Here is a 24,022-nt window from a genome sequence, read left to right on the forward strand (position 1 = left end):
TGAGGGGAATCTTCTTTACTCATCAGCTGAGTCAAATGCTAATCTCTTCTGGAAGCACCCTTCCAGATGCACCCAAATATAACGTTTTACTGCTTCTGGGCAACGCTCCTTTAAGCCCAACCAAGTTGACGCATACAGTTCACGGTCACTAGCTCCGAACCTGAGCAAGAAGGGGTGGCCCTGGGAGATCACGAGGAGCTGGTATTGCTGGACCTAGAGGGCAAGTGCATTTGAGACTGGGGCAGGAGGAAGGAGTCTGAGCAGGTAATCCATTCAACAAACTTTCATTGAACCCCTGCTCTGTCAGGCACTCTTCTGGTGTTGGCAGCACATGGGTGACGACAACAAAGATGTGAGCCCATGTGGAACTTACACCCTGGCAGGGGGAATAAGATAAGAAATGGTAAAGTAACGAATAAATCACATCATGTATTCACAGGTGATCGGTGCACTGAAAGGAAGAAAAGAGCAGTGTGAAGGGGGTTGGGAAGATGGAGGAGGGGCAGGGGGCAGAGGGCAGTTTAGGGAGGATGGTCAGGGAAGGCTTCCTAGGAGAAGGGAGATCTGAACAAGATGCGCAGGAGGTGAGGGACTACTTAGGGTAGGTATCCCCTCTGCTGGGGAAGACCATCCCCTGCAAAAGCAACAGCTAATTTACAGCATTTCCCACCTTTGGCGCTACTGACATTTTGGGCTGGGCCATTCTTCATGCTGGGAGGCTGTCCTGCACATAGTAGGATGTTTAGCAGCACCCCTGGCCTTGTATCCAGTAGAGGGCAATAGCATCTCCCAGTCTGAAGATGTCTCCAAATAGTGCCAAATGTCCCCCGGGGTGCAGAATCACAATGAGCTTGAGAAGGACCCTGAGCATGCTGGAGTGGAGTGAATGTGGTGGGGTGGGGAGGAGGCCAGAGAGGTACCAGGTGCTGCTGGTGCTGCTGGTGGGGTTGGTGTAGGAGCTTGTGGCTTAGAAAGGACGTGGGGTTTTCCTGGAGTGAGGTGGAGAACTAGCACAGGCTCTGGGTGGGGTGTGAGGGCGTGCATCTCAGAGATGGGAAGTGCAAGGACCACGGCGCCCACCCCCCCAACCCCAGCAGAAATCTCATACCCCCAGGAGGGTGGGCCCAGACCCAGTGGCTCAGCGATCCTGTTTGCAAACCTTTCTACAAAGACAAAACCAGCCCTGAAGGGGACAAATTGCTTTCCACTCACATCCTTCCCTGCTGGTGCCTTCATATTCATAACAGGATGATCAGTGTAACCATGAATGGGGCTGTTGCTTTAAAAGGATAAATTAGTCTGACTCTTAACTCAATAATTAAAACTGTGATGGCGCTCGGCCTGCAGGGATAATGTACTATTATTATAGTCGTTTGTTTCAATTAAATGCTTACTGATTTTACAATAGCAGCTGGGCACCTGTGCACTATAGCTATTACTCTGAACAAGACATCTCAAATTTCAGGAGAAATTTGTCAGCATGCGAGGGATCTCCCACCAAGCGTGAAAGTTTATTAGAAATACTTACTGACAAGGCTTCAGGGGAGAGGCAGGCACGGGGGAAGGTTTCCCATTGGCTTTCTTTTCCTCTCTTTTGTGCTGGAATTTTTTTTTTTCCTAAAAGGAAATAATTTTCAAGTAATTGACTCTTAAAGCCCAAGGAAACCTCAGAGAGCTGATTTGGTTGGCCAGGGAGGAGCTTCAATTGTGACTTCCCACACCATTGACTCCAGAGTGTGGTAGACAAAATAATGCCCTGCCCTGAGCTGACCACATTCTATTCTCCAGAGCCTATGAATACGTTACCTTATATAGCAAAAGAGATTTTGCAGATGTGATTAAGTTAAAAATCGTGAGATGGGGAGATTATCCTAGATTATTTGGGTGGGCCCAATGATGTAAATCATGAATCCTTATAAGGGGGAGAGCAGGACAGGAGAGTCCAACACCTGGAAAGGTGGTTGACCATGGAAGCAGAGGAAGGAAAGGCCACTCATATGAGGTGTGACCTAAAGCCAAAGAATAAGGACAGCATCCATCCTGGGGGAATAAAAACAAAAAAGCAAAGAGACAGATTCTCCCCTGAAGTCTCCAGGGGGACCCAGCCTTGCCAACACTTTGACTATGGCCTGATGGGTGATTCTGGACTTTAGGACTCCAGAACCATAAGGGGATGAGTTTGTGTTCTTTTTTTTTTTTTCTTTTTTTTTAGATTTTATTTTTATTTTTTTTAAGATTTTATTTATTTATTCATGATAGACACAGAGAGAGAGAGACAGAGACAGAGAGACACAGGCAGAAGGAGAAGCAAGCTCCATGCAGGGAGCCCAACGTGGGATTCGATCCCGACACTCCAGGATCACGCCCCGGGCTGAAGGCAGGTGCTAAACCGCTGAGCCACCCGGGCTGCCCATATTTTATTTTTAAATAATCACTACACCCACTGTGGAGCTCGAACCCACAACTCTGAGATCAAGAGTCACACACTCCACCGGCTGAGCCAGCCAGGCACCCCGAGTGTGTGTTATTTGAAGCCACCAAGTTTGAGGTGGTTTGTTAGAGCAGTAATAGGAGACAACCACTCAGGTTGTCTGAGAGAGAAGACAGACTGCTGCTTCTCAGACTCCTGAAACTCTTGTTAGCATTCCCCCCAGACCCCTGTCCCAGGCTGGCAGTTCTGCCACAGATCGCGGGACTCCGTTTAGGCCTGGGTTCCGACCTCCTGCTTAAAGCCTGTGGCCATCCCCGTAGCACCTGCAGGCACAGCCCATGCACCTCGGTCCCCCAGTGCTTAGCCTCTGATGCTCCTTTATCCTCAGTTCCCACTCCCCACAACTCTCCAGCTTTGCCAGCATGTGGGCAGCTTGCAGAGCCCATCGCACCCCGTGTGCTAGGGGTCTCTGGAGAAAGAGAATGTCCTAGCACTCAGGCTGCTGAGGTTCCCTCTCACTCAGCCTTTTTGTTCTGTTCAGGTTTTCAGTTGATTGGATGAGGCCCAGCCACCTTAGGGAGGGCAATCTGCTTGACTCAGGCTACAGATTCAGATGGTTTTTTAAAAATTTGTTTTTATTGAAGTTCAATTTTCCAACATATAGCATAACACCCACTGCTCATCCCATCAAGTGCCCTCGTCAGTGCCTGTCACCCGGTTACCCTAACCCCCAGCCCACCTCTCCTTCTGCAGCCCTTGTTCGTTTCCTAGAGTCAGGAGTCAGATGTTAATCTCATCCAGAAACATTCTCAGAGGCACATCTAGAATAATGTCGGACCAAATGTCTGGGCACCCTGTGGCCCAGTCAAAGTGACAGTTAAATCAACCATCACATCACTCCATACCTCTGTGGCCTTGCATAGGCTGTTCCTGCTCCTGGGAATGTCCTCCACAGTCTATTCATCTGCAAACCTCCCCTTCCAGAGTCAGCTCAGAGTCTTCCCTGGTAGAGATGCTTTCTGCCTTCTGGTTCTCCAGGCATTGGAGGGGCCCCTTCTCTGACCCCACCCCGATCCCTTCTGCTGCTCTGGCTAAAACTGTGTGGGTGTATCTCTGTCTCACCCATCAGACTGTGCACTCCAGATAGGGTGCTCTTTTAGTCTGCTCTTTGTCTTTTGCATCTATCCCAGGGTCCCAGACACAGCAGCCTTCAGGGAATGTTTATTGAATGAATGAGTGACAGGAGCAGGCTTGGGCCCCTTCTGACTAGAGAAGTAAAATGACACAGAGGTGCTTCTGATGAGGGCAGCTCAAGGCAGAGGCCCAGTCGAGAACCTAAGAAAGAGGCTCAAGGCAGTGATGGAAAGTCAGTGTCAGGATCAGGGCTGACTACCAGGTCTCTGTGGACAGTCTGGGTCTTTCTGATTTTAAAGAGAGGCTGTAGTGCAGTCAGAGCAAGGGCCCAGATGGTAGCCAGGGCAGGGTTCAGCTGAGGGACAGCACCGAGTCCTTGTTTTCTGGGCAGGGGCTGGACAGGAGGATGGGCTGGTGATATAGTCCCTGAGGACATGGACGTGGCATCTAGTCAGACCTTGAGTTGAATCCCAGCTCTACCAGTTACACTGAATTCTTGGGCACATTACTTCCTTTTCTGAGCTTCAGCATTCATGTCTGCAGGATGCTAATGATAAACATACCCTCCTCCCATGACTGGGTGAGAGTTAAATATGGTGAGAAGGCCAGTGCCTGCCGGATGTTGACTGCCACCTGAAGGGGATGCTTCTACCACTATTTTTGTTTACTTAACATTCAACTAAAACAGAGATTGGCAATCTATGGCCATAGGCCAATTCTGGCCCTTCACTTGTTTGTGTAAATAAAGTTTTATTGGAACATAGCCATGCCCGCACATTTACATATTGTCCAGGGCTGCTTGTGTACAGCAATGGGGCAGAACTAAATAGTTGCAACTGAGGCCATCTGGCCCCAAAAGCCTACATATTTCATATCTAGCCTTTTATAGAAGTTTGCCAACTTCTGACCTAACAAATATCAACAGATATTTGGGAACCACTACCCCCGTGCCAGGCCTTGTGCTGTTATTTTTATTTTCATTGGAACCTCCTTCCTGGCTCTCTCATATTCCAGAAACTTCCATTTTTCTGACCACTTCTTAGCCCCGTTGAGATCTGGTTAATGCCTCAAGCTGATACCTTCAAGCTCATAAGGGAATGAAGGAAAGGAACACCTACCATGTGCCAGGCTCTGTACGAAGTTATCTTTTCATTGGATCCTCGAAGCTGCTCTATGAGAACAGGTTCATTACCCTGCACCCATATTAGAGCCATTCAGATCTGTGTGGGTGCTGTGAAAAGATCTCAGTCTCAGAAGACAACCCAAATTCTGACTTTCCCACTTCCTAGCTGTGTGACCTTGGGAGAGTCACTTGACCTGAGTTTCAGTGTCTTTATTTTAAAAAGGGGGGGTGATAGGAGTGTTTGTGTTGTTCATGCAGCCCCTGGCGGAGAGCCTGGCATATAGTGAGTACTTAGGAAAATAGTAAGTATCGTTATCATTATCACAACTGTTACTGTTCTCTATAGAACAGGGAAATTAGTATCTGTTGGAAAGAGCCGCTCTGGGGCTGTGGCAAGAAGTGTAAAATGCTGGCCAGTGGCTTGTTAATTTTCCTTTGGGGTCCGACTAGAAATTAAGGAGAAGTTTCTGGCCCCCGCTGGAGCTGAGGCAGAGGCTTCAGTGAGAGAACACAATTGAGCTGAGCCGCTGCCGCCTCCAGAAAAAAAGTCCCAATTCCCCAGGCAGAGTTGTGAGGCTGTGTTTAATGACACCGCGTCCCTGCCTGGGTTGAAACAGGCGGGGTGTTAGCTCTGCAGAATCAGCAGAAGGAGGGAAGGAATAGGTGTGATTTCTTATCCTCTCCCCTCCTCTGGGTGGGGGCACCCCAGCACCTGGGGCTCCTTGCCCCAAGAGACTGCAAATGGGGAATTTGTGAAAAACACCTCTGTGTTCCTGCCCCTCCAAGAATCTATTAAGCCAGGCGAATCTAATTACGTTCACGATGCCTCCTTACTGTTTCCTCTGCTCCTCCTTCCTAGAGAGGCTACAGATGTGGCTTCTGATGTGCCCATATGTTTCCAGGAGAGAGGCAGGAGGCTTGGTTCCTTTGGTAGCCAGATACCTCCTAAGTGCCAGCTGCGTGCTGGGCTGCCTGCCCAGGGCTGGAGAGGCACATTCTGTGTCTCTGCCCAAGAGCAGATGCTCATGGCCCACCATGCTGAGCTCTGGGAAAGCTGGGGGCGGGGGGGTGGCCAGAGGAGGGGGGTGGGGAGGGAAGTCAAGGAAGGCTTCGCTGAGGGGGTGATGTTTCAGGTCAGCCTCAGGATGATGATGTGGAGGGAAGGACCAGTAAGCCACAAGGGGAAGGCCTCCACTTAGAGGGAAGCCCATAGGCCCCTGGGGAGGTCTGGGGAGGATCTGGAGAGGCCAGGAAGACAGAGGTGGTGCAGCTCTTTGTTTCACAGACTAGGACAGTGCTAGCAGGCCCTGGAGGAGCTTCTGAAAGATTCTGAGCAGGGAAGAGGCCCTTTTTCCTCCAGAGAGGTGGCTCTGATGGCCATCATAGCACCTGAGAGTGGGCTGGTGTCTTAATTTGGGATCCCCCTAAAATCAGACTCTGACACAAAGGTTCGTGTGCAGATATTTTGTTTGGGGGTGACCCCAGGAGGCCCTGCAAAGGAAGAAGGGAACTGATACTGGGAGGGGCGGGCTGGTGAGTGGTGGCCCTGTGGCCACTGGAATGCAGCCCCACTACGTTCTCCCTGAGGAGACCCTGGCACACAACTCAAAGTTGCCCCACCAAGGGGAGAGGGAGCCCAGGCTCTTCCACATCCTCCTGCCCCTCACGGTCGAAGGGTATTTCTGGGCCCTCACGGGCTCGGCACTTCCATTCTGCCCTGGGCAGAGGATGCTCACAGAAGACAATAAACAGATCAAGGAACAAAATAATAATAGCTTGAAATAACCATCATGAAGGAAACAGGTAATTATGATGATGCAAAATAACGGTTGTGGGTTAGGGTTTTAGACCAAGTGGTCAGGGAAGGCTTCTCTGAGGAGGTGAGATTCAAGTTAAGACCTAGAAGAGGAGCCACACACACAGAGCAAGGGGAGGAGCGCTCGGGCATGGAAACCTGAGGCTGGGCTGGCCTCCTGTGTTTGAAGATCTGAGCAAAGGATGCCAAGGCAAGCTAGAGATGCAGTAGGTTGTGGGGACAGTGTGCCAGAAGGGGCTGGAGCATCACACGGGGGTCCCTAACGCACAGCCTTGAAAACCGTGGAAAGTGGAGTGGATTTTTTTCTAAGAGGATCAGGATGCTGAGGAAAAATTTTAAGGAAGGGAGTAGTGTGGTCCCGTTCATATATTTTAGAGATCCCTCCTGTGAGTGTATGGGAAACAGGCTGGCAGGAGGTGGGGGGAACAGACTAGGAAACAGAGCAGGGACTTAGAGTTCGCCGTAAAGAGAGAGCCAACAGAGGTGTGTCTGGGCCAGGACAGGGGGTGCAAGGAGCACGGATCAAGGTCGGTGCCCCGGTGTGGGGCTGGGGCAACCGCAAGGCTGGTAGGCCCATTTAGTGTTTTGGTGAAACAGGTGGAAGGAGAATGGAGTTCTGTTTTCAACATGTGAAGCTTGATGTGCTTGGTGGGCATCCGGTGAAGATGCAGCTAGGCAAGGGAACGGAGGCTTTGGGGCCCAAGCTGGAGCTCAGGAGAGCGATCACACCTTATTTCAGGATCCATTACATAGCCAGCTAAGTGGGCACATGCCAGCCGCCTTCCTGGACTTCCCAGAAGCCAGCACAGTCAGGCTAAACTGATGCTTTGAGGAGCCTCTGTTTATAATTATTAATTATTATCTGTTTGGATCTATTTTTGAAAAAATAAAATATTACAGATACAAATTAAGCATCCTTTGTATCTGTCTTTCTTTTCCTGGGATTTTTTTAAATGCTTTCACTACATTCTTATACATCCTTAAACACTTCACAGTAATGGTTTATGTTTTAAACATCTACATAAAGGCATTATACTACATGTATCCTTCTGAAACTTCTTCTTTCATTGTCGTTTCGGAGTCCATCCACTTTGGCACTTGTAGCTCCAGGTCATTCCCTTCAACTCTGTACAGAATTCTATTATTGTGACCACATCACAGATTTCAGCATTTCACTAACTGGTGAACATTTACATTATTTCCAGTTTTTCTGGAATTTAGAAAATACTGTAATGATCATCTTTGTTATAATGTATATTTTTAGAAAGGTAACGTCGTGACTCTGTTGCAAATATAAAATGAAGATACATCAGTTTACTTAACTCGTTAGTTAATGAGAGAGCCAGTGATATATTACAGTTGGCTCAAAGGAGAATCTGATGAATAGACCTATGTATTGGTAACCAAGAATATTGGCATAAATTCTCTAATAAATGCAAAACTGGCTGATATCTATAAAGCCAGAAAATATAGTGTTTGGAATCTTCTTTTCTACAAGGTGGACCAATTGTACCTCTACCAGAAAACATTTTTTTTTTTGCATCTTTATGGACAAGAATCCATTGCATCTTACCTCACGCCCACTAGGATGCCTTCTAAAAAAAATGTTCAAGTTTTGGCCAGGATGTGGAGAAATTGGAACGCTTGTGCATTATTGGTGGGAACGTAAAATGGTGCAGCCGTTATAGAAAACAATGTGGTAGTTCCTCAAAAATTGAAAAATAGAATTACTGTGTGATCTAGCTAGCAATTCTGTTTCTGAGTGCGTACCCCAAAGAATTGAAAGCAGGGACTTGAAGAAATACTTGAACACCCAAGTTTGTAGCAGCATTATTCACAACAGCCAAAATGTGGAAGCAACACAAATGTCCATCAATAGATGAATGGATAAGCAGAATGCAGCATACACTAGAATGGAATTTTATTTAGCCTTTGAAGGAAAGAAAGTCTGACCCAGACTATAACATGGGTGAACATTGAGGACATTATGCTGAGTGAATTAAGCATATGATTCCTAGGGTAGTCAAATTTGTAGAATAGTAGTCAAATTTCACAGTAGTAAAATGGTGTTTGCCAGGGGCCACAAAAAGGAGAGAATAGGAAGTTACTGTTTATTAGGTACAGTTGCAGTTTTTCAAGATGGAAAGAGCTCTGGAGATGGATGGTTGATTTGTGCAACAATGTGAATGTGAATGGTACACTTAATAATGGTTAAGATTGGGGGCGCCTGGGTGGCTCAGTCAGTTAAGTTGCTTTGGCTCAGGTAGGGACCTCAGTGGGTGATGGGATAGAGCCGCCTGTCTGGCTGTCCACTCAGTGGGGAGTCTGAGGATTCTCTCTGCACCCACCCCATCACTTGCTCACTCTCTAAATAAATCTTTTTTTAAATCTTTTTTAAAATGGTTTAGATGGTAAATTTTATGTTTTTTTTAAAAATATTTTATTTATTTATTCATGAGGGATACAGAGAGAGAGAGAGGCAGAGACACAGGCAGAGGGAGAAGCAGGCTCCATGCAGAGAGCCCAATGTGGGACTAGATCCCCGGTCTCCAGGATCTGGCCCTGGGCCTGAAGGTGGCGCTAAACCGCTGAGCCACCTGGGCTGCCAGGTAAATTTTATATTATGTATATTTTACAATGAAAAAAAATAAGTAAAAAAAATTAAAAATTTTTTAAGTAAAAGAAATTTAAAAAACTTTTAAGTAAAAAAAAAAAAATTTAAGTAAGCCACACCCAGCATGGAGCCCAATTTAGGGCCTGAACTCACGACCCTGAGATTGAGACCTAAGCCAAAATTAAGAGTCGGACACTTAACCAACTGAGCCACCCAAGCACCCCTAGATGAAAAAATTTAATGATAATAAATAAGATGCACTAATTTCAGTTTTCTACAGCTTACAGAGTTGTACAATAGCCTAGTCAAAGACAAAGGCACACATCCCTATAGAAACAGATAACCCCAGAAGTCCATGAGCCAATGCTCAGCATTCCATCCAAAGAACAATCATTTGCCCATCCCAATGTCTTCAAATTTTATCCTGCAGAATATATGTCTTCTTGTGCATCTGAGAAAGTTCTTTCTAATAAATGACTTGGAGTAGAATTGCTAGGTTACAAGATTGCACATCTTCAACATACCTGGATAGTATCAGATTGTTTCCAGAAGCGTTTACCTTACTTCCTAGCTTACATTCAGCAGCAGCATAAATAGAAACCCAAATGGCCAGTAAACTTATGTGAAGGTGTTCAGCCTCTCTAGTAATCAGGACAGTGCAAATTAGAACAACTCTGAGAGCATTTCACACTTTGCAGATTTGCAGAATTTCAAAAGTCTGCCATTATCACATGTTGGCTATATATTAAATTACGGAGTCAGGAATATCTGGTTGAAGAATTCTAAACACCCTGCTGGGAAGGAAAAAACCAAACAAGTCCTAAACACAGAACCCCAAAGCCATCTCGCCCTTGAGGAAATAATGTCAGGGTCTTGTTTAAGATTCTTGGAAGAATCTCTGTCTGACTTGTGTCATTTGGTATAATGCCCCCAAGATCCACCCATACTGTTGCAAAAGGCAGTTTCCTTCTTTTTTCATGGTCGAATAACAACTGTGTATATGTGCTACATTTTCTCTATTCATTCATCCGTTCAAAGACGCGAGGCTGTTTCCATGTCTTGGCTTTGGTAAATAATGCTGCAGTGAACACAGGATGCAGATATCTCTTCAAGGTAGTGATTTCATTTCTTTTGGATCAATACCCAGAAGTGGGATGGCTGGATCATGTGGGAGTTCTATTTTTAATTTTTTGAGGAACCTCCAGACTGTTTTTGATAGTGGCTGCTCCAATTTATATTCCCACCAACAGCACACAAGGGTCCCCCTTTTTCACAGTCTTGCCAGCACTTTGATCTCTTATCTTATTTTTTTTTAAGTAGGCTCCACTCCCAGCACGAGCACAACCATGGAGCCAAACTCACAACCTGTATCTCTTATCTTTTTGATAATAGCCATTCTAACAAATGAGAGAAGGTATCTCATTGTGGTTGTGATTTGCATTTCCTTGGTGATGAGTGCTGTTGAACACCTTTTCATGAACCTGTTGGCCATTTGTATGTCTTCAAAATACCTATTCAAGTTCTTTGTCCATTTTTTAATCGAATTCTTTGTAAAATCTTTTACTCTTGAAACAGTGCACTTGAAGTCTGTTTCTTGGGTTTCTTTATGATTAGTATAATAATAAAATATACATTTCACAATATATTGCGTTAAGAGCTCAGAACAAAAATCTACCTAAATGCTATTTACAAGATGCACACTGAAAGTGATGCAGAATGATAATAAAATGGAAAAATAAAGAGAGATATTGATCACAGGTGAAGTCATATCTAAGATAAAAACCTTAATTGAGGCAAAAGATGCTGATTTTTTTTATTAAGAAGGAAAAGCCATCATGAAAATATGGCATTCTGGAACATTTATAGGAATGAATAATGTTACATTAATATATATGAGAAAACCTGTTTAAATTCTATAGAGAAACTGAAGGAAACAGAATAGTAGGAGCTGCTTTAACTCATTTTTCTTGAGGTCTCACAGCTAAAGTAGTCAAAACAGGTTATGCTATCACAGCATAAACACAATTTCAGATGCACATGAACATTTTACAAAAAATGATCATACCCTAAGCCATAATGAAAACCCCATAATAAAAGGATACATTAAATAAAGACTCTTCTCCAAATAAACTCTAGGTAAAAATGAAAATAAAACCTTCAGTTGTAGAATATTTTTAAAAATATTTGTATGATACAGTTAAAATGCTCCTTATGAAAAAAAATGCTCCTTATGAGGAGAAAATCAGATATGGAGCAGGGGTCCTCAACTTCAGCACAATTGACATTTTGGAATCCATAATTCTTTGTTGTGGGTGTATTGTGTGTGTGGTGTGTGGTGTGTGTGTGGTATGTGTGTATGTGTGTGGTGTGTGTGTGGTATGTTTGTGTTGGTGTGTGTGTGGTATGTGGAGGGTGTGTGTGGTCTGTGAGCGTGTGTGGGGTGGTATGTGTAGTATGTGGATGTGGGGGGGGTGATGTGTGTGTGTGTGTGTGTGTGTGTGTATAGGGGCATTCTATACATTGTAGGACATTTAGCAGCATCCCTGACTTCTATCCACTAGATGCTAATAGCACCACCACCTCCACACACACACCAGTTGTGCAAGCCAGAAATGTCTCTAGGCATTGCCAGATTTCTCAGCAAATGGGAGAAATGTTTGAACCCCTGCCCTCAATAGTAATACTATTAGAATAGAAAATGTGAAAGTATAAATAAATTATTTAATTTGGAAAAAGCCACTTATGATACCTGAGGTCAACATTTATAGACTAGAAAAAGCAAAATTTAATTATCAGAACACTTGTCAAACTGATTTTTTTAAAGATTTTATTCATTTATTTATTTGACAAAAAGTGAGCACAAGTAGGAGGAGTGGCAGAGGGAGAGGGAGAAGTAGGGAGCCCAACACAAGGGACTCGATCCAGGACCCCTGAGATCATGATCTGATCCAAAGGCTTAACCGACTGAGCCACCCAGGCGCCCCTGATTTTTTCTTAATGTAAGAACTGGTTCTTTGGGTAGATAGTTAAAACATATAAACCTTTGAGAGGGAAAATTTTAGCAACAGGCATTCACAATATTGCAATTGGCAATTTACGAAAAAGCATAGAGCAGGTTAAAAATATAATATTATCCTAGATATATGCTATTAGTTTTAACATTTGGATGAAGTAGGCAGTTTAAAAGGTATATGTATATATATGTAACTCAAGAGAGTATGGAAACCAAAATAGCCATGGAAAGTATTGTGAAAATAAGTCTTTCAAGAAGCACATAACACAAATGCCAGCATTTGCCAAAGATAACCCCCCAAAAAAGGAAGTGAAGAGAAAACCTAAAAAAGAAAGTTCCTCAGAACTGAGGACACACCAGACAAATTCACACAAATACAAATCGAGGTAAAGATGGCGATAATCTGATCAGACTTCACTAATTGAAGGCAAAAGGGAGGTGCTTTATAATAATATTAACATTCAATCCATGGTGAAGACATAATTGGCAGTTTTCTTTTTGCAATAAAAACCAACATCAAATTCCCCAAGCAAAACACTTTAAGTGTCAAAGGAGGGTTGTGATGGATGCAGAAAAGTTGTAGGCAACTTAAAAGTAGCAAAAAAATAAGGAAGGAATCAAAATTATATGGGGGTCACCACTAATGGAGCAGGTTAATCTGTACACAAGCTCACCCTGTGCCTGAGCGCTATGGAACAGATACGAAGTATAAACATATTTCCTTCCAAAGGGAACCTTACCAAAGTCTCAAAAGTGCAAATAGTACAGACCCTGTCCTTTGATTCACTTGTGTTACTAGAAATTAGTTACACACATAAAAAAAAAAAAAAAAAACATGAACCTCTTAGAAATTTCAAAACTTTTTTTCCAAAACTTTTTTAAAACAACTCTTAGATTTAGAAAAAAGGAATTAAAACTGAAATAGAGGGCAGCCCCGGGTGGATCAGCGGTTTGGCGCCGCCTTCAGCCCGGGTCGTGATCCTGGAGACCCGGGATTGAGTCCTATGGGTTCCCTGCATGGAGCCTGCTTCTCCCTCTGCCTATGTCTCTGCCTCTCTCTCTCTCTGTGTGTGTGTCTCTCATGAATAATAAATAAATAAATAAATAAATAAATAAATAAATAAATAAATAAATCTTAAAAAAATAAAACTGAAATAGAAAATAAACACAGAGAAAAGAACATTCAGGAAAATCGTATATGGTGAATCTATGAGAATGTCGAAGTCGTGCCCCAAGGCTACTTCATGGCATTAAGCATATTTCTAAACATTGAGAATGGAAATAATGAATTAGAAATGTGACCAAAATGGGGAGGGGGAGCAACAGTCACATATCTTTAAAATCAGAGGAAGTAAGTAATTAATAAAGATACAGATGATTAGATATTAAGGAATTAGAAAACAGGAAATGATGAATTTGAAATTTGATTCTTTTGAGGAGAAAAAAAAAAAAAACTCCCACAGAATAAATGGGAAAATCCGTGAGCTTGCCTAATGAAGAAAACGTGGGAGGAAAACACAGTAACTTGGCATCGGAAATTACAAAGGGGAAATAAGCACAGATGCAAAGGCAATAAAAATAATTATAAGAGTATGCAAACTGGTATGCCTCACTCCACAGTGTGTGTGTGTATGTATTTAAAATATTTAAGTGGAAAGGACACACTGTTCCACATATGTGTTTCCTGTGAGCAATGCCTGTATATAAAAAACAATAGCTTTCTGATATTCCAAAAATAACCAGTTAGAAATATCACAGGGAAGATTTAATAAGAAAATTACTTAGGGGACAAGTACATAGCTTCATTAAGGGATTTATTTATACTACGCTTTTAACAAACCCAATATATGGCTTACCAGGTGCCAGGCACATTTCATCCTAACCAATCCTCAAAAGCAGGTTTAGTTATTATCTGCCTTCTTCAGATGAAGAAACTGAGGCACAGAGAGGTTAAGTAACTTTAGCCAGAGTCACCCAGACACTTCTAAAAGTGGCTGAACCAGGATTCAAAATGCAGGCAGCTTCGAAGAGGGAAGATTCAAGGTCATAAAATGGTCCATGCACTGCTGGCGGGAGCTCCCTGGCAGGGGCTGAACTGCTGATTGTCCGTCCAGGGGGGAGTGTCGCAGAAGGCAAACTGTCCAGGAGCCGTGGGCAGGCCCCAGGTCGCAGGAATCTCTCAGGGGTCAGAGTGGAAGGGCGGCACTCACCTCTGCGGGGCCTGGGGAGGGCTGGTCACCCCCTCTCATCTGCATGGGCCTCCTCTGAGTCCCTCAGTGCAGATGTGCTGGTGGCCCGCAGGCCCTTTCGAACTCACTCCCGGCGCCCCGTCCTCCTCCCTTAGATCCAGGAGATGGTCCACTCGGAGGTTGCTGCCTACGACTCGGGCCGGCCGGGGCCCCTGCTGGGCCGCCCTGCGATGCTGGCCAGCCACATGAGTGCCCTCAGCCAATCCCAGCTCATCTCTCAAATGGGCATCCGGAGCGGCATCCCCCACAGCTCCCCGTCACCCCCGGGGAGCAAGTCAGCGACACCCTCCCCCTCCAGTTCGACTCAGGAGGAGGAATCAGAAGCGCACTTCAAGGTAGGTGGGGCGAACACGCAGGGCCCTACGATGCCTCCTCAGCAGGTGGGTGGGCCCCGCGTGGAAATGGGCATCACCCACCTCGAGACCAGGCTGCAAGAGTTCAGCTGTGTCCTTTGCTGGAAGACGTGGAGGAAGAAAGTCAGCAGATAGGACAGGGGCCGCTGGCTGGCGCCCCTGGTCACTGGAGGTGGCACTGCGTGGAATCTGGGGCGTCTGGCCTCGGCTGCTAAGTGTGCCGAGTGTCCTTGCCCGGACGTGCCCCTCTGCTCCTGTGGCCTCATGTGGAAAGCAGAGACAATGCTAACTAGCGGCGAGGGGGCTGATGAGAGAATTCAGCGAAGACGTGGTGAAGTCTTATTCCTGAATGGCCAGTGGGTCATTTCTGGGACGTTGACGGCATTGGCAAGATCCTCATGGTGACACCTTATGGCTGCTTCAGCCTCTTAGGAGAAGGTGTTCTGACAAAGATGTGTGGCTCAGCAGAGGACATCCCTAGGCAGTACTGACCACAGGATAAGGCTCTAAAACTGAACCCTTCTCCCTGCCTCTGGGGACATGCCCCCCCCCAACCCCCCGCCAGCATCCCTGGAGTCGAGGGTGGTCCTGCTTCTTCAGAACATGTCAGGGGTGAGAAGTCGCCAGCCACCCAGGCTTGTCCTTTCTTTGCACTGACAAGTCTCCCTGGATGTTGGAAAGCATCTTACTTCACGGGGACAAAGAATAGAGGCCCTGAGAGGCCCGGGGATGGAAGCGCCCACTGGGAATCTTCCAGAGTCTAAACCTGATCCCCCCACTCCCCCCACCTCCCTTTCTTCTCCCTAAGGGCTCTCACCCTTTCCCACGTGGTGGCCCTGTAGACACGGGGGGCAGTGACTGTGGTGCCAGGCCACCTAGCAGAGATCCCTGACTACCTGCCTAGGCTGGGTGGGTGCCTCTGGATCTAGTCTCACTTCGTCCTTGGGATACCTTGGTCTCTATAGTAGGCCAGGCAGGAGCAGTTTTTACTTAATTTTTTATTTAACAGACACCGTTGGGGCCAAATACTGTTCTGAGCACATGACCAGTATTAATCCATGGGATCCTCATGACGGCCCTGTGTGGTCAGTGCCACTGTCATCTCCAATTGGCTGGTGGGAAACCCAAGGCCCAGAGAGGTTATGGCACGTTGGCTGCAGTGAGAGTCAGGAACAGCTCCAGCATCACTACAGGCTTCCCCACACTGTCCCCCAGACACGGACCCCTGAATCTTACCCAGTGGCCTGCGGCTTCCCTGTTGATTCCTGGTGTCAAGCTTCGTCTGCTTGGTGCAGAGAGGGACAGTCCTCACTGTCACTTTGACCTCAGTTCCTGGTGCCCGTGTGGCCTAGGGTCCTGTCAGTGACCCACTGTGAGGTACACTGTTCCCATCCCATAGTCCCCGAGTGGCACACTCACAGGATTGCAGTCCTGGATTCTGCATGCTCCTGAGGCCAGGGGTCCAGAGCGAGGCCACACCCACAGAGCCACATAACCTCTTTCCCTTCCAGCCATCTCACAGGGCCCCGGGCACTAAGCCCCTTGCCCCATGTTGCACACCTGGAAATCGGTAGAAGACACTGATCTTTTGTGATGATCATCTTTGGGGATTATTTGTGATCACCAGAAAGAATTGTTAAGAAAAATTTGTATACCCCAGACTTGGAAATAGGGCACAGAACCAGGGCTGCACATGCTTTCGGTGGCATATACCGCAGCATTGTGTACAGACTCACGCCAGAATCACCAGCTTCTCTGGGAGCATGGACCACTGTTGTGACTCATTACTCGCAATCGATCAGAGGATTTTCCACTCTGTAAAGGTAGATGTTACCTTGGGAAAGAAGTAGTAGAGATGTAAACGATTTTTGTCTGATTATAAAGCCAATTAATTTTTCCCTATAGAGACGCAAATGACTTCTACCCACTAGGGAAGATTAAAAGCCTCAAAGGTGGGGCACCTGCGTGGCTCCATGGTTGAGCCTTCAGCTCAGGTCATGATCCTGGGGTCCTGGAATCAAGTCCCGCATTGGGCTCGGGCCCCAGATGGCATCAGTCTGGTGTTACCTGCATGTGCAAAGAGCCAGACGGGAGGTGGTGGTGCTGCTGAGGAGGGTCCCCTCTGCCTCACGCTGGGGTGGGGAGCCTGGGCCCCTGCTCTCCTGACCCTTCTCACCCACGCAGATGTCGGGAGAGAAGAGACCCTCAACTGATCCAGGGAAAAAGACCAAGAACCCAAAGAAGAAGAAGAAGAAGGACCCCAATGAGCCGCAGAAGCCTGTGTCAGCCTATGCGCTCTTCTTCAGAGACACTCAGGCTGCCATCAAAGGACAGAACCCCAGTGCCACCTTTGGGGATGTGTCCAAAATCGTGGCCTCCATGTGGGACAGTTTAGGGGAGGAGCAGAAGCAGGTGAGTCCTTGTCCCTTTAAGGGCCACACACCAGGGCTGTGAGGCCCTGGTGCCCGTGACAGACTTGGAATGTCTGAAATCAGGAAAAGCCTCCTGCAGAGCTCTTTCCTGGACTCAGTTTGCCCACCTGTAAGCTGGGAGGCTGGGTCCCTTCCAGTTCTGCTGTTTGCCAGCTGCATTCGCTAGTGGCTTAACTGTTCCAGGTTTATCTATTAAGTGAGAATAAGCATCTCTGCCCATCTCGGCCCTCTCACTGTGCAAGCCTGGAGTCCAGGCCAGAGCTTCCTCTCCCGCTGACCATGTGCCCAGCCCCTCTCAAGGGCGTCCAGGGAGAACAGGGAGCAGAACCAGCTCAGAGGCAAATGCCAGCTATTGGGACCTCGGGCCGATCACCTGACCTCTCCCCAACGTGGCCCATGTCTTGGGTCTTTCAGGCCTACAAGAGAAAGACGGAAGCGGCAAAGAAGGAATATCTGAAGGCTCTGGCGGCCTACAGGGCTAGCCTCGTCTCCAAGGTAACACCCTGGTCCATAGGCCCACCCTGATAAAGGGGGCGCCGCTCGAGGGATAGAGCAAGAACCGAAGCCACAGGAATGGTCAATGCCGTAGTTCCTGGAAAGGACGGATAAGACCAGTGTGGTCACTGCCCCCGGGAACCTACTGTGTGCCACGCTCATGCTGGGCACTTTATGTGAATTCCATCTCATTTAATTCTTCCAACAAGAACCCAGCATTCAGAGGGGTTAAGTAACTTGCCTGAAATGGTGAGGGTAGGGGCGTGATTTGGAAGCTGTCACAGAGGACCTGGCATGTGGGTCAGACCACAAAGGGCCAAGCAGGAGGGCATTCCAAGTTGAGGGAACGGGACGTGCAAAAGCATAGATGCTGGAGAGGAGCATAGAGGCTGGCTGGATGGATGACGCCGGCCGCAGGGCCAGGCTGAGGAGCGTGGGCTTCCAGGAGTTAGCGCAGGAGGTGGTTGGATGGTCAGAGCCAAGTGCATGGAGGACCCGGGATTACCTCTGGGTAGCCCGGAGCTCCCTGCCAAGGGGCCAGAGAATCAGCCAGGGGCCAGGTCAGTGGGTTGCAGACCCAGCTGGTCTCACCGCCCAAGTCCTGGCTTATCCGTCTTTCCCAGAGTGATTGGTATCTGTGTCCTTGCAGAGCTCCCCAGAGCAGGGTGAGACCAAGGGCACTCAGGCGAACCCCCCCGCCAAAATGCTGCCGCCCAAGCAGCCCATGTACGCCATGCCAGGCCTGGCCTCGTTCCTGACGCCGTCGGACCTGCAGGCCTTCCGCAGCGGGGCTTCTCCCGCCAGCCTGGCCCGGACGCTGGGCTCCAAGTCACTGCTGCCAGGCCTCAGTGCGTCCCCTCCGCCGCCACCCTCCTTCCCGCTCAGCCCCCCACTGCACCAGCAGCTGCCACTGCCACCCCACGCCCAGGGCGCCCTCCTCAGCCCGCCTCTCAGCATGTCTCCAGCCCCCCAGGCTCCGGTCCTGCCCACTCCCATGGCACTGCAGGTGCAGCTGGCCATGAGCCCCTCGCCTCCAGGGCCACAGGTAAGCGGGGCCCAGGAAGAACGTGCCCTTCAGGACCCCCCAGTGGGGAAGGGAGGAGGCTTGGGACTGCAGATACCAGCCCTGTCCCTCGCCAGCAGTGTCACCGCAGCCTCGGCACCTCGCCTCTCTCAGCCTCAGTCACCACATCTATGTAATGGGTAGAGTACACCTTCCATGAGATGTACGGGCTGCAGTGAACAGGTGACAAGCTCCCAGGGTCTTCAGAGTCTTAGGGTATCTCAGGCCTTCCCTCTCTTTTTTTTTTTTTTTTATTTTTTTTATTTTTTTTTTATTTTTTTTTTTTAATTTTTTTTTCATTTATTTATGATAGTCACACAGAGAGAGAGAGAGGCAGAGACATAGGCAGAGGGAGAAGCAGGCTCCATGCACCGGGAGCCTGATGTGGGATTCGATCCTGGGTCTCCAGGATCACGCCCTGGGCCAAAGGCAGGCGCTAAACCGCTGCGCCACCCAGGGATCCCAGGCCTTCCCTCTCTTATCCTCTGTCCATCTCTGCTCTCTGGCCCGAGGGGCTGAGGCGGTGCAGCCTCTGAGATCAGCTGGCACCTGGCTCTCCCTAAAGCCTTCCAGGCCTGACCCCACTGATTGTTCCACAGACACTGTTACGAGACTCGCGTGACTCAGCTCAGTAACTCCATTTTACAGACTGGGAACCTGAGGCCAGAAAAGGAAAGGCCCCGAAAGCAGAGCCCTTCACCGCCCCGCCACTGCCCAACCCCCCCCACCGGACACAGCTAGGAGGAGGGTTGGATTTTCTAAAAGGTTCTCTGCTAGGGAGGAGGAAGCATGGCAGGCAGAGAGGCAGAAGCCAGAGGAAGTGTCTCCATGACTCCCTTGGGCACAGAGTTCCCGCCCCCCACTCGCTGCCCAAGCTGTGCACCCCCTCATCCTGCCCTTGCTTATCGCCGCCCCCCACCCCCAGGACTTCCCTCACATCTCCGAGTTCCCCAGCGGTTCCGGATCCCGCTCACCCGGCCCATCCAACCCCCCAAGCGGCGGCGGAGACTGGGACAGCAGTTACCCCAGCGCGGAGTGTGGCGTCAGCACATGCAGGTGGGTCCTCCCACGGCCCCGGCCCCTCACCCCCCGGGCACCCCCCCCCCCAGGCCTCCCGTGGAAGGGGGCAAGGGCTGCCAAGGGATAGGGAAAGGCCGGCCGGCGAGAGTGCCTGGTGGGTGCTGCTGGTGGTCTTCATGAGAAGATGCAGAGCAGAGCAGGACTCCAGAAGGACTCAGCTGGTCTGACGCCAAGGCCCGGTGCCCACTTGGGAAATGGGCTCAGCTTTAGGCTTGCTTATCTCCTTCCATCCGGGGGTTTTCTCCCCATGGCTCCCGTGGGACACTCACGATGGGTCATTGGTCTTCGCTCAGGCTCCCCTAGAAGCAGGGCCTGGGCAGCAGGATTTGGGTGCCCCTGATGATGCTGAGAGAGAGCTTGCAGAAGGGAGGAAGGCAGGACAGGCCAGGAAAGGAGGCAGGCGACGGTGTGCTGTGACCCGAGATTCACGTCAGCCTGACCCCAGCCGGAGCTCTGGGGCACAAATCAACCACAGACTCGGTCCCACCTTGGGGTTAGGGCTCTGTGTACCCCGTGGCAGTCAGCCACTGGCTGTGGGCTGCTCCAGGCAGCATGGCCCCTGGGCACAGCAGCTCCCCTCCAGCCTGGGCAGCTCCCTGGAGCAGAGGCAGCTGGCAGGGCAGGACAGGGGGTGTGGGGGAGGCCCCTGCGGTGTCCACCGCACCCTAGGAGGAGGGGCCAACTAGCCAACACCAGGAGTCACAGGCCTCACTGGTACCCCCAGCCCCCGCTGCAGCCCAGCACCCCCTCTGACACACAAACCCTCGGGACCACTTGGCTCCTCCCTGGTTCATATGTGGACCTCATGCTGCGGACGTCCACTCCCATCTGTGCCCTTAGCCTGTTAGCCTTTCAATGCCACGCCAACTGCCCCTTCTCTAGAAGGTCTTTCTGCTCAAGAGATGGTGACCTCTTATTTCAGCTGGTGGAGAGGGAAATGGGGTGGAGAGGGTACCCTATTCCTTTACCCGCCAACCCTGACTCCCATTCCCCTGGCCAGAACCAGCCCCATGGCCACCCCCAGGGTAGGTGGTCCCAGCAGCACTCCATACCCAGGAAGGGGGGACCGTGATGTGTGGTGGACAGGTGGCAGGTGGCTGCGGGCTCCAGCTGTCCCGAGTCCTGGCTCTTGGCCTTTCTGCTCCTCACCCCGCCAAGCCCCCCAGTGAGAGGGCAGACAGGGCACATGCCCCACAGCTGACGGTCCTGCCCGGGACAGAGTCCACCTGGGCAGGCCAACTCCACTCGCTGCAGCTCCCTTCCCCACCCCGGGGCAGGTGCAGGCCCTCCCACCCGGCCCCCTGCCTCAGGCTCCCTTAACAGGGTCAGAGTGTGGGGCTGGGGGGCTCCTTAATGGCTATTGAGGAGTGTGTCCCGGCTTCTCCCAACATAGAGGGCAGACCACAGCAGTGCCCTATTTAACTTGGTTTTTTAAATGGAGCTATAACTGGTATATTTGTGGCAGGTGTACAAACGCCCTGCGGGAGGGTCGTGTGTGTTGGGGGGTGATCACCACGGTGAGTCTAGTTAACATCGTGGCCACTCACCAAATTTTTCTTGTCGCAGAAGAACTTTTAAGATCTACTCTCTCAGCAACTTTCAAATACAGAAACTTTAAAATTTAGTATTATTAACTGCAGTCCCCATGCTGCCCATGGGATCCCCAAGACTTACTCATCTTGTAACTGGAAGTTTATACCTTTTGACCCTTTGCCCATCTTACCCATCGCCCGCCTCCCGCAACCATCATTCTGTTCTCTGTATCTGTCAGCTTGATTTGGGGTTTGCTTAGGTTCCACACGTAGGGACACCTGGGTGGCTCCGTGGCTGAGCATCTGCCTTTGGCTCAGGTCGTGATCCTGGGGTCTTGGCATCAAGCTTTCCGTGGGGAGCCTGCTTCTCCCTCTGCCTGTGTCTCTGCCTCTCTCTTTGTCTCTCCTCAATAAATAAATAAAATCTTTTAAAAAATTCTATATGTAAGTGAGACCATCTGACACATACTCGTCATTCTTGGACTTACTTCACTTGCAGAACACCCTCAGGGTCCCCCTGGCTCTCGATGAGCTCCCTGTTTTATTTTTATTTTTTTAAGATCTTATTTATTTATTCATGAGAGACACACACAGAGAGAGAGACATAGGCAGAGGGAAAAACAGGCTCCCTGTGGGGAGCCCCACCCATGCAGGACTCGATCCCAGGACCCCAGGATCACGACCTGAGCCAAAGGCAGGTGCTCAACCACTGAGCCACCCAGGCGTCCGGAGCACCCTATTATAAAACACGCAAGGCACCTGCCCTGCTCCGTTTCTGGGTCAAGTTTACAAATGAACCACTGACTAAGAACGCCCTGAGGGCCCTCGTGGGGTTGGGATGGGTTTCTCTGCAGCCACCTTCCCCAGCGGGGATTCCAGGAGGGGAGTAGGGATCGGCCTGGTGCCCCGCTGGGGAGGGACCAGGGTGCCCTCACTCGTCCTCAGAGGGGCAGCCAGCACATCCAGGTTGGGGGTGACAGCGAGTGAGCAGGTGGCCTGGTGCCCACCCCACCCCCCAGCCCGTGTGTCCAGGCCCCTGAGGGCCGAGGGCGCCTGGCTGGGCTCCGTGGCTCTGACCCCTCCTCCTCTCTCCCCAGCCTGCTCCCCAGGGATAAATCGCTCTACCTCACCTAATCCCGCCTCCCTCTCCTCCCCGAGGCTTGCTGGAGGGGCACTGCTGAGAGCCTGGGGGCTCGCAGCAGGAGGGGAGTGGGCAGGCAGCAGGACCACCGGGAGGAGAGCGCAGTGGCACACCCAGTGGCACGCCGCCCCGACGACACCGCCCCAGGGCCGAGTCTCTTGCTCAGCCTCCCGCCAGACCCCGCAGAGGCAGTCCACCGCCCGCCACGCCGCCAGCCCAAAGAACCTGCGGGAACCTTCTGCCCCCTGACCTGCTTGCTCCAGGGCCCACGGACCCTGCTCCCCGCCCTGCACACCGTACTCTGCGTCTGGACTTCAGGCCTGGCCCCGCTCTCGTGGGCTGTCCCCGGCGGGGTGGGGCGCCTTCCAACAGAACCCCCCCTCCAGATGCATGGGCCCGGGCCCCCGGCCAACGATGTGCAAATGCGGTTTTACAGTGTGAACAAAGATTATGAAACCTCTAAACTGTTGGCTCCATGTAAGTAGTTGACTAAGTGTTTTAGAACCGTGCTGCGGCATCTGTAAGATGATTTTGTGGGGGAGGGGCGTAGTTTCCTTTAAGGTGAAAGAATTTTATATGACCCCTTATTAGCACATTTTTTTTTAAGTTTTCTCTTGAGGGAGATGTGCACAAAAGCAGCCGCCAAACTGTTTCCTCCCCTGTACAGCGAGAGCCGGACAACGTCGAGCCACACTTGGAAACGTTGCACTTTTTTTTTTTTTTAAAAATCAAACCCTGTGTCCGTCTATTTAAAATTGCCAACAACGACTTTTGTCTATTTATGAAGAAAAGCTGAGAACAGAAATGCAGTTCATCATAAAGTGTGTGTGGTTTTGGGGTTTGGTTTGGGTTTTGGTCCTTAAAGTTGTTTGCAGCTGTTTCCTGGCCCTGGCAGGTATCCATCCCGGTGCCCAGTGCTTCTCTCAGTTTCTTTATAATAAAATCCTGAAAAGTTGAAAATTTGCCTCTTTGTGTGCTTGGCAAGCCAGACCCAGGCCTTCCGATGTGGCGTTTGGTGGCAGCTCTGCCCAGTCAGAGCCCTTAGTGTCCTTGGGATTCGGGTTACCCTCCTAGAGGACCCTGCCTGGTGCCTGGACCTCCGGGCCGCCCTGGCCTCAGCGTGGCCGTCTCCAGAAGCAGGGCGACAATGGCGACAACACGTGCTGTCCTGGAGATGCGCAGGGGTTATGGGCATAGAGCGGCGGCTGTGCAGGGGGCAGGCTCCCCGTCTGGTGGAGGCGAGAGGTGGGTTCGGGGAGCCCTGGGGGGCCGGGTGCTTCTCCAAACCTGCGTGTAAGGGGCAGCCCAGACAAGGGACTCTAACCCACATTTCCTAACAGATGTGAGGTGGTAATACTTTAATAATAATAATAATAATAATAATAATAATAATAATAATGTGACTATTTTACCTGTTTCTGGAAAAATAACACTTTCTTGGTATGGAGGAGCATTGGGGAGCTGCCCCTGTTGGGCCTCGTGACATGGCTGTTTTGAGGTGAGGGCCTGCGACCCCCCCGACGGAGAAGCTCCCCCCTGCCCCCCT

The 24,022-nt window shown here is 49.6% G+C and overlaps 1 protein-coding gene across 6 annotated transcripts in view; it reads left to right on the forward strand.

Moving 5' to 3' along the window:
* TOX2 (TOX high mobility group box family member 2) overlaps positions 1-23,436 on the forward strand; it is a 132,971-nt gene extending 109,535 nt beyond the window's left edge. For all 6 annotated transcript variants that reach the window (XM_077873253.1, XM_077873254.1, XM_077873252.1 and 3 more), the window contains 6 exons: positions 14,476-14,715; positions 16,918-17,145; positions 17,580-17,660; positions 18,310-18,705; positions 19,649-19,779; positions 22,433-23,436. In XM_077873253.1, the coding sequence (XP_077729379.1) occupies positions 14,476-14,715; positions 16,918-17,145; positions 17,580-17,660; positions 18,310-18,705; positions 19,649-19,779; positions 22,433-22,469 (1,113 nt within the window). In that variant the 3' untranslated portion in view covers positions 22,470-23,436. The remainder of the gene's footprint in view (positions 1-14,475; positions 14,716-16,917; positions 17,146-17,579; positions 17,661-18,309; positions 18,706-19,648; positions 19,780-22,432) is intronic.
* The last annotated feature ends 586 nt before the right edge of the window (positions 23,437-24,022 follow it).

Source organism: Canis aureus, chromosome 26, assembly GCF_053574225.1.
Source record: "Canis aureus isolate CA01 chromosome 26, VMU_Caureus_v.1.0, whole genome shotgun sequence".
Classification (NCBI taxonomy): Eukaryota; Metazoa; Chordata; class Mammalia; order Carnivora; family Canidae; genus Canis; species Canis aureus.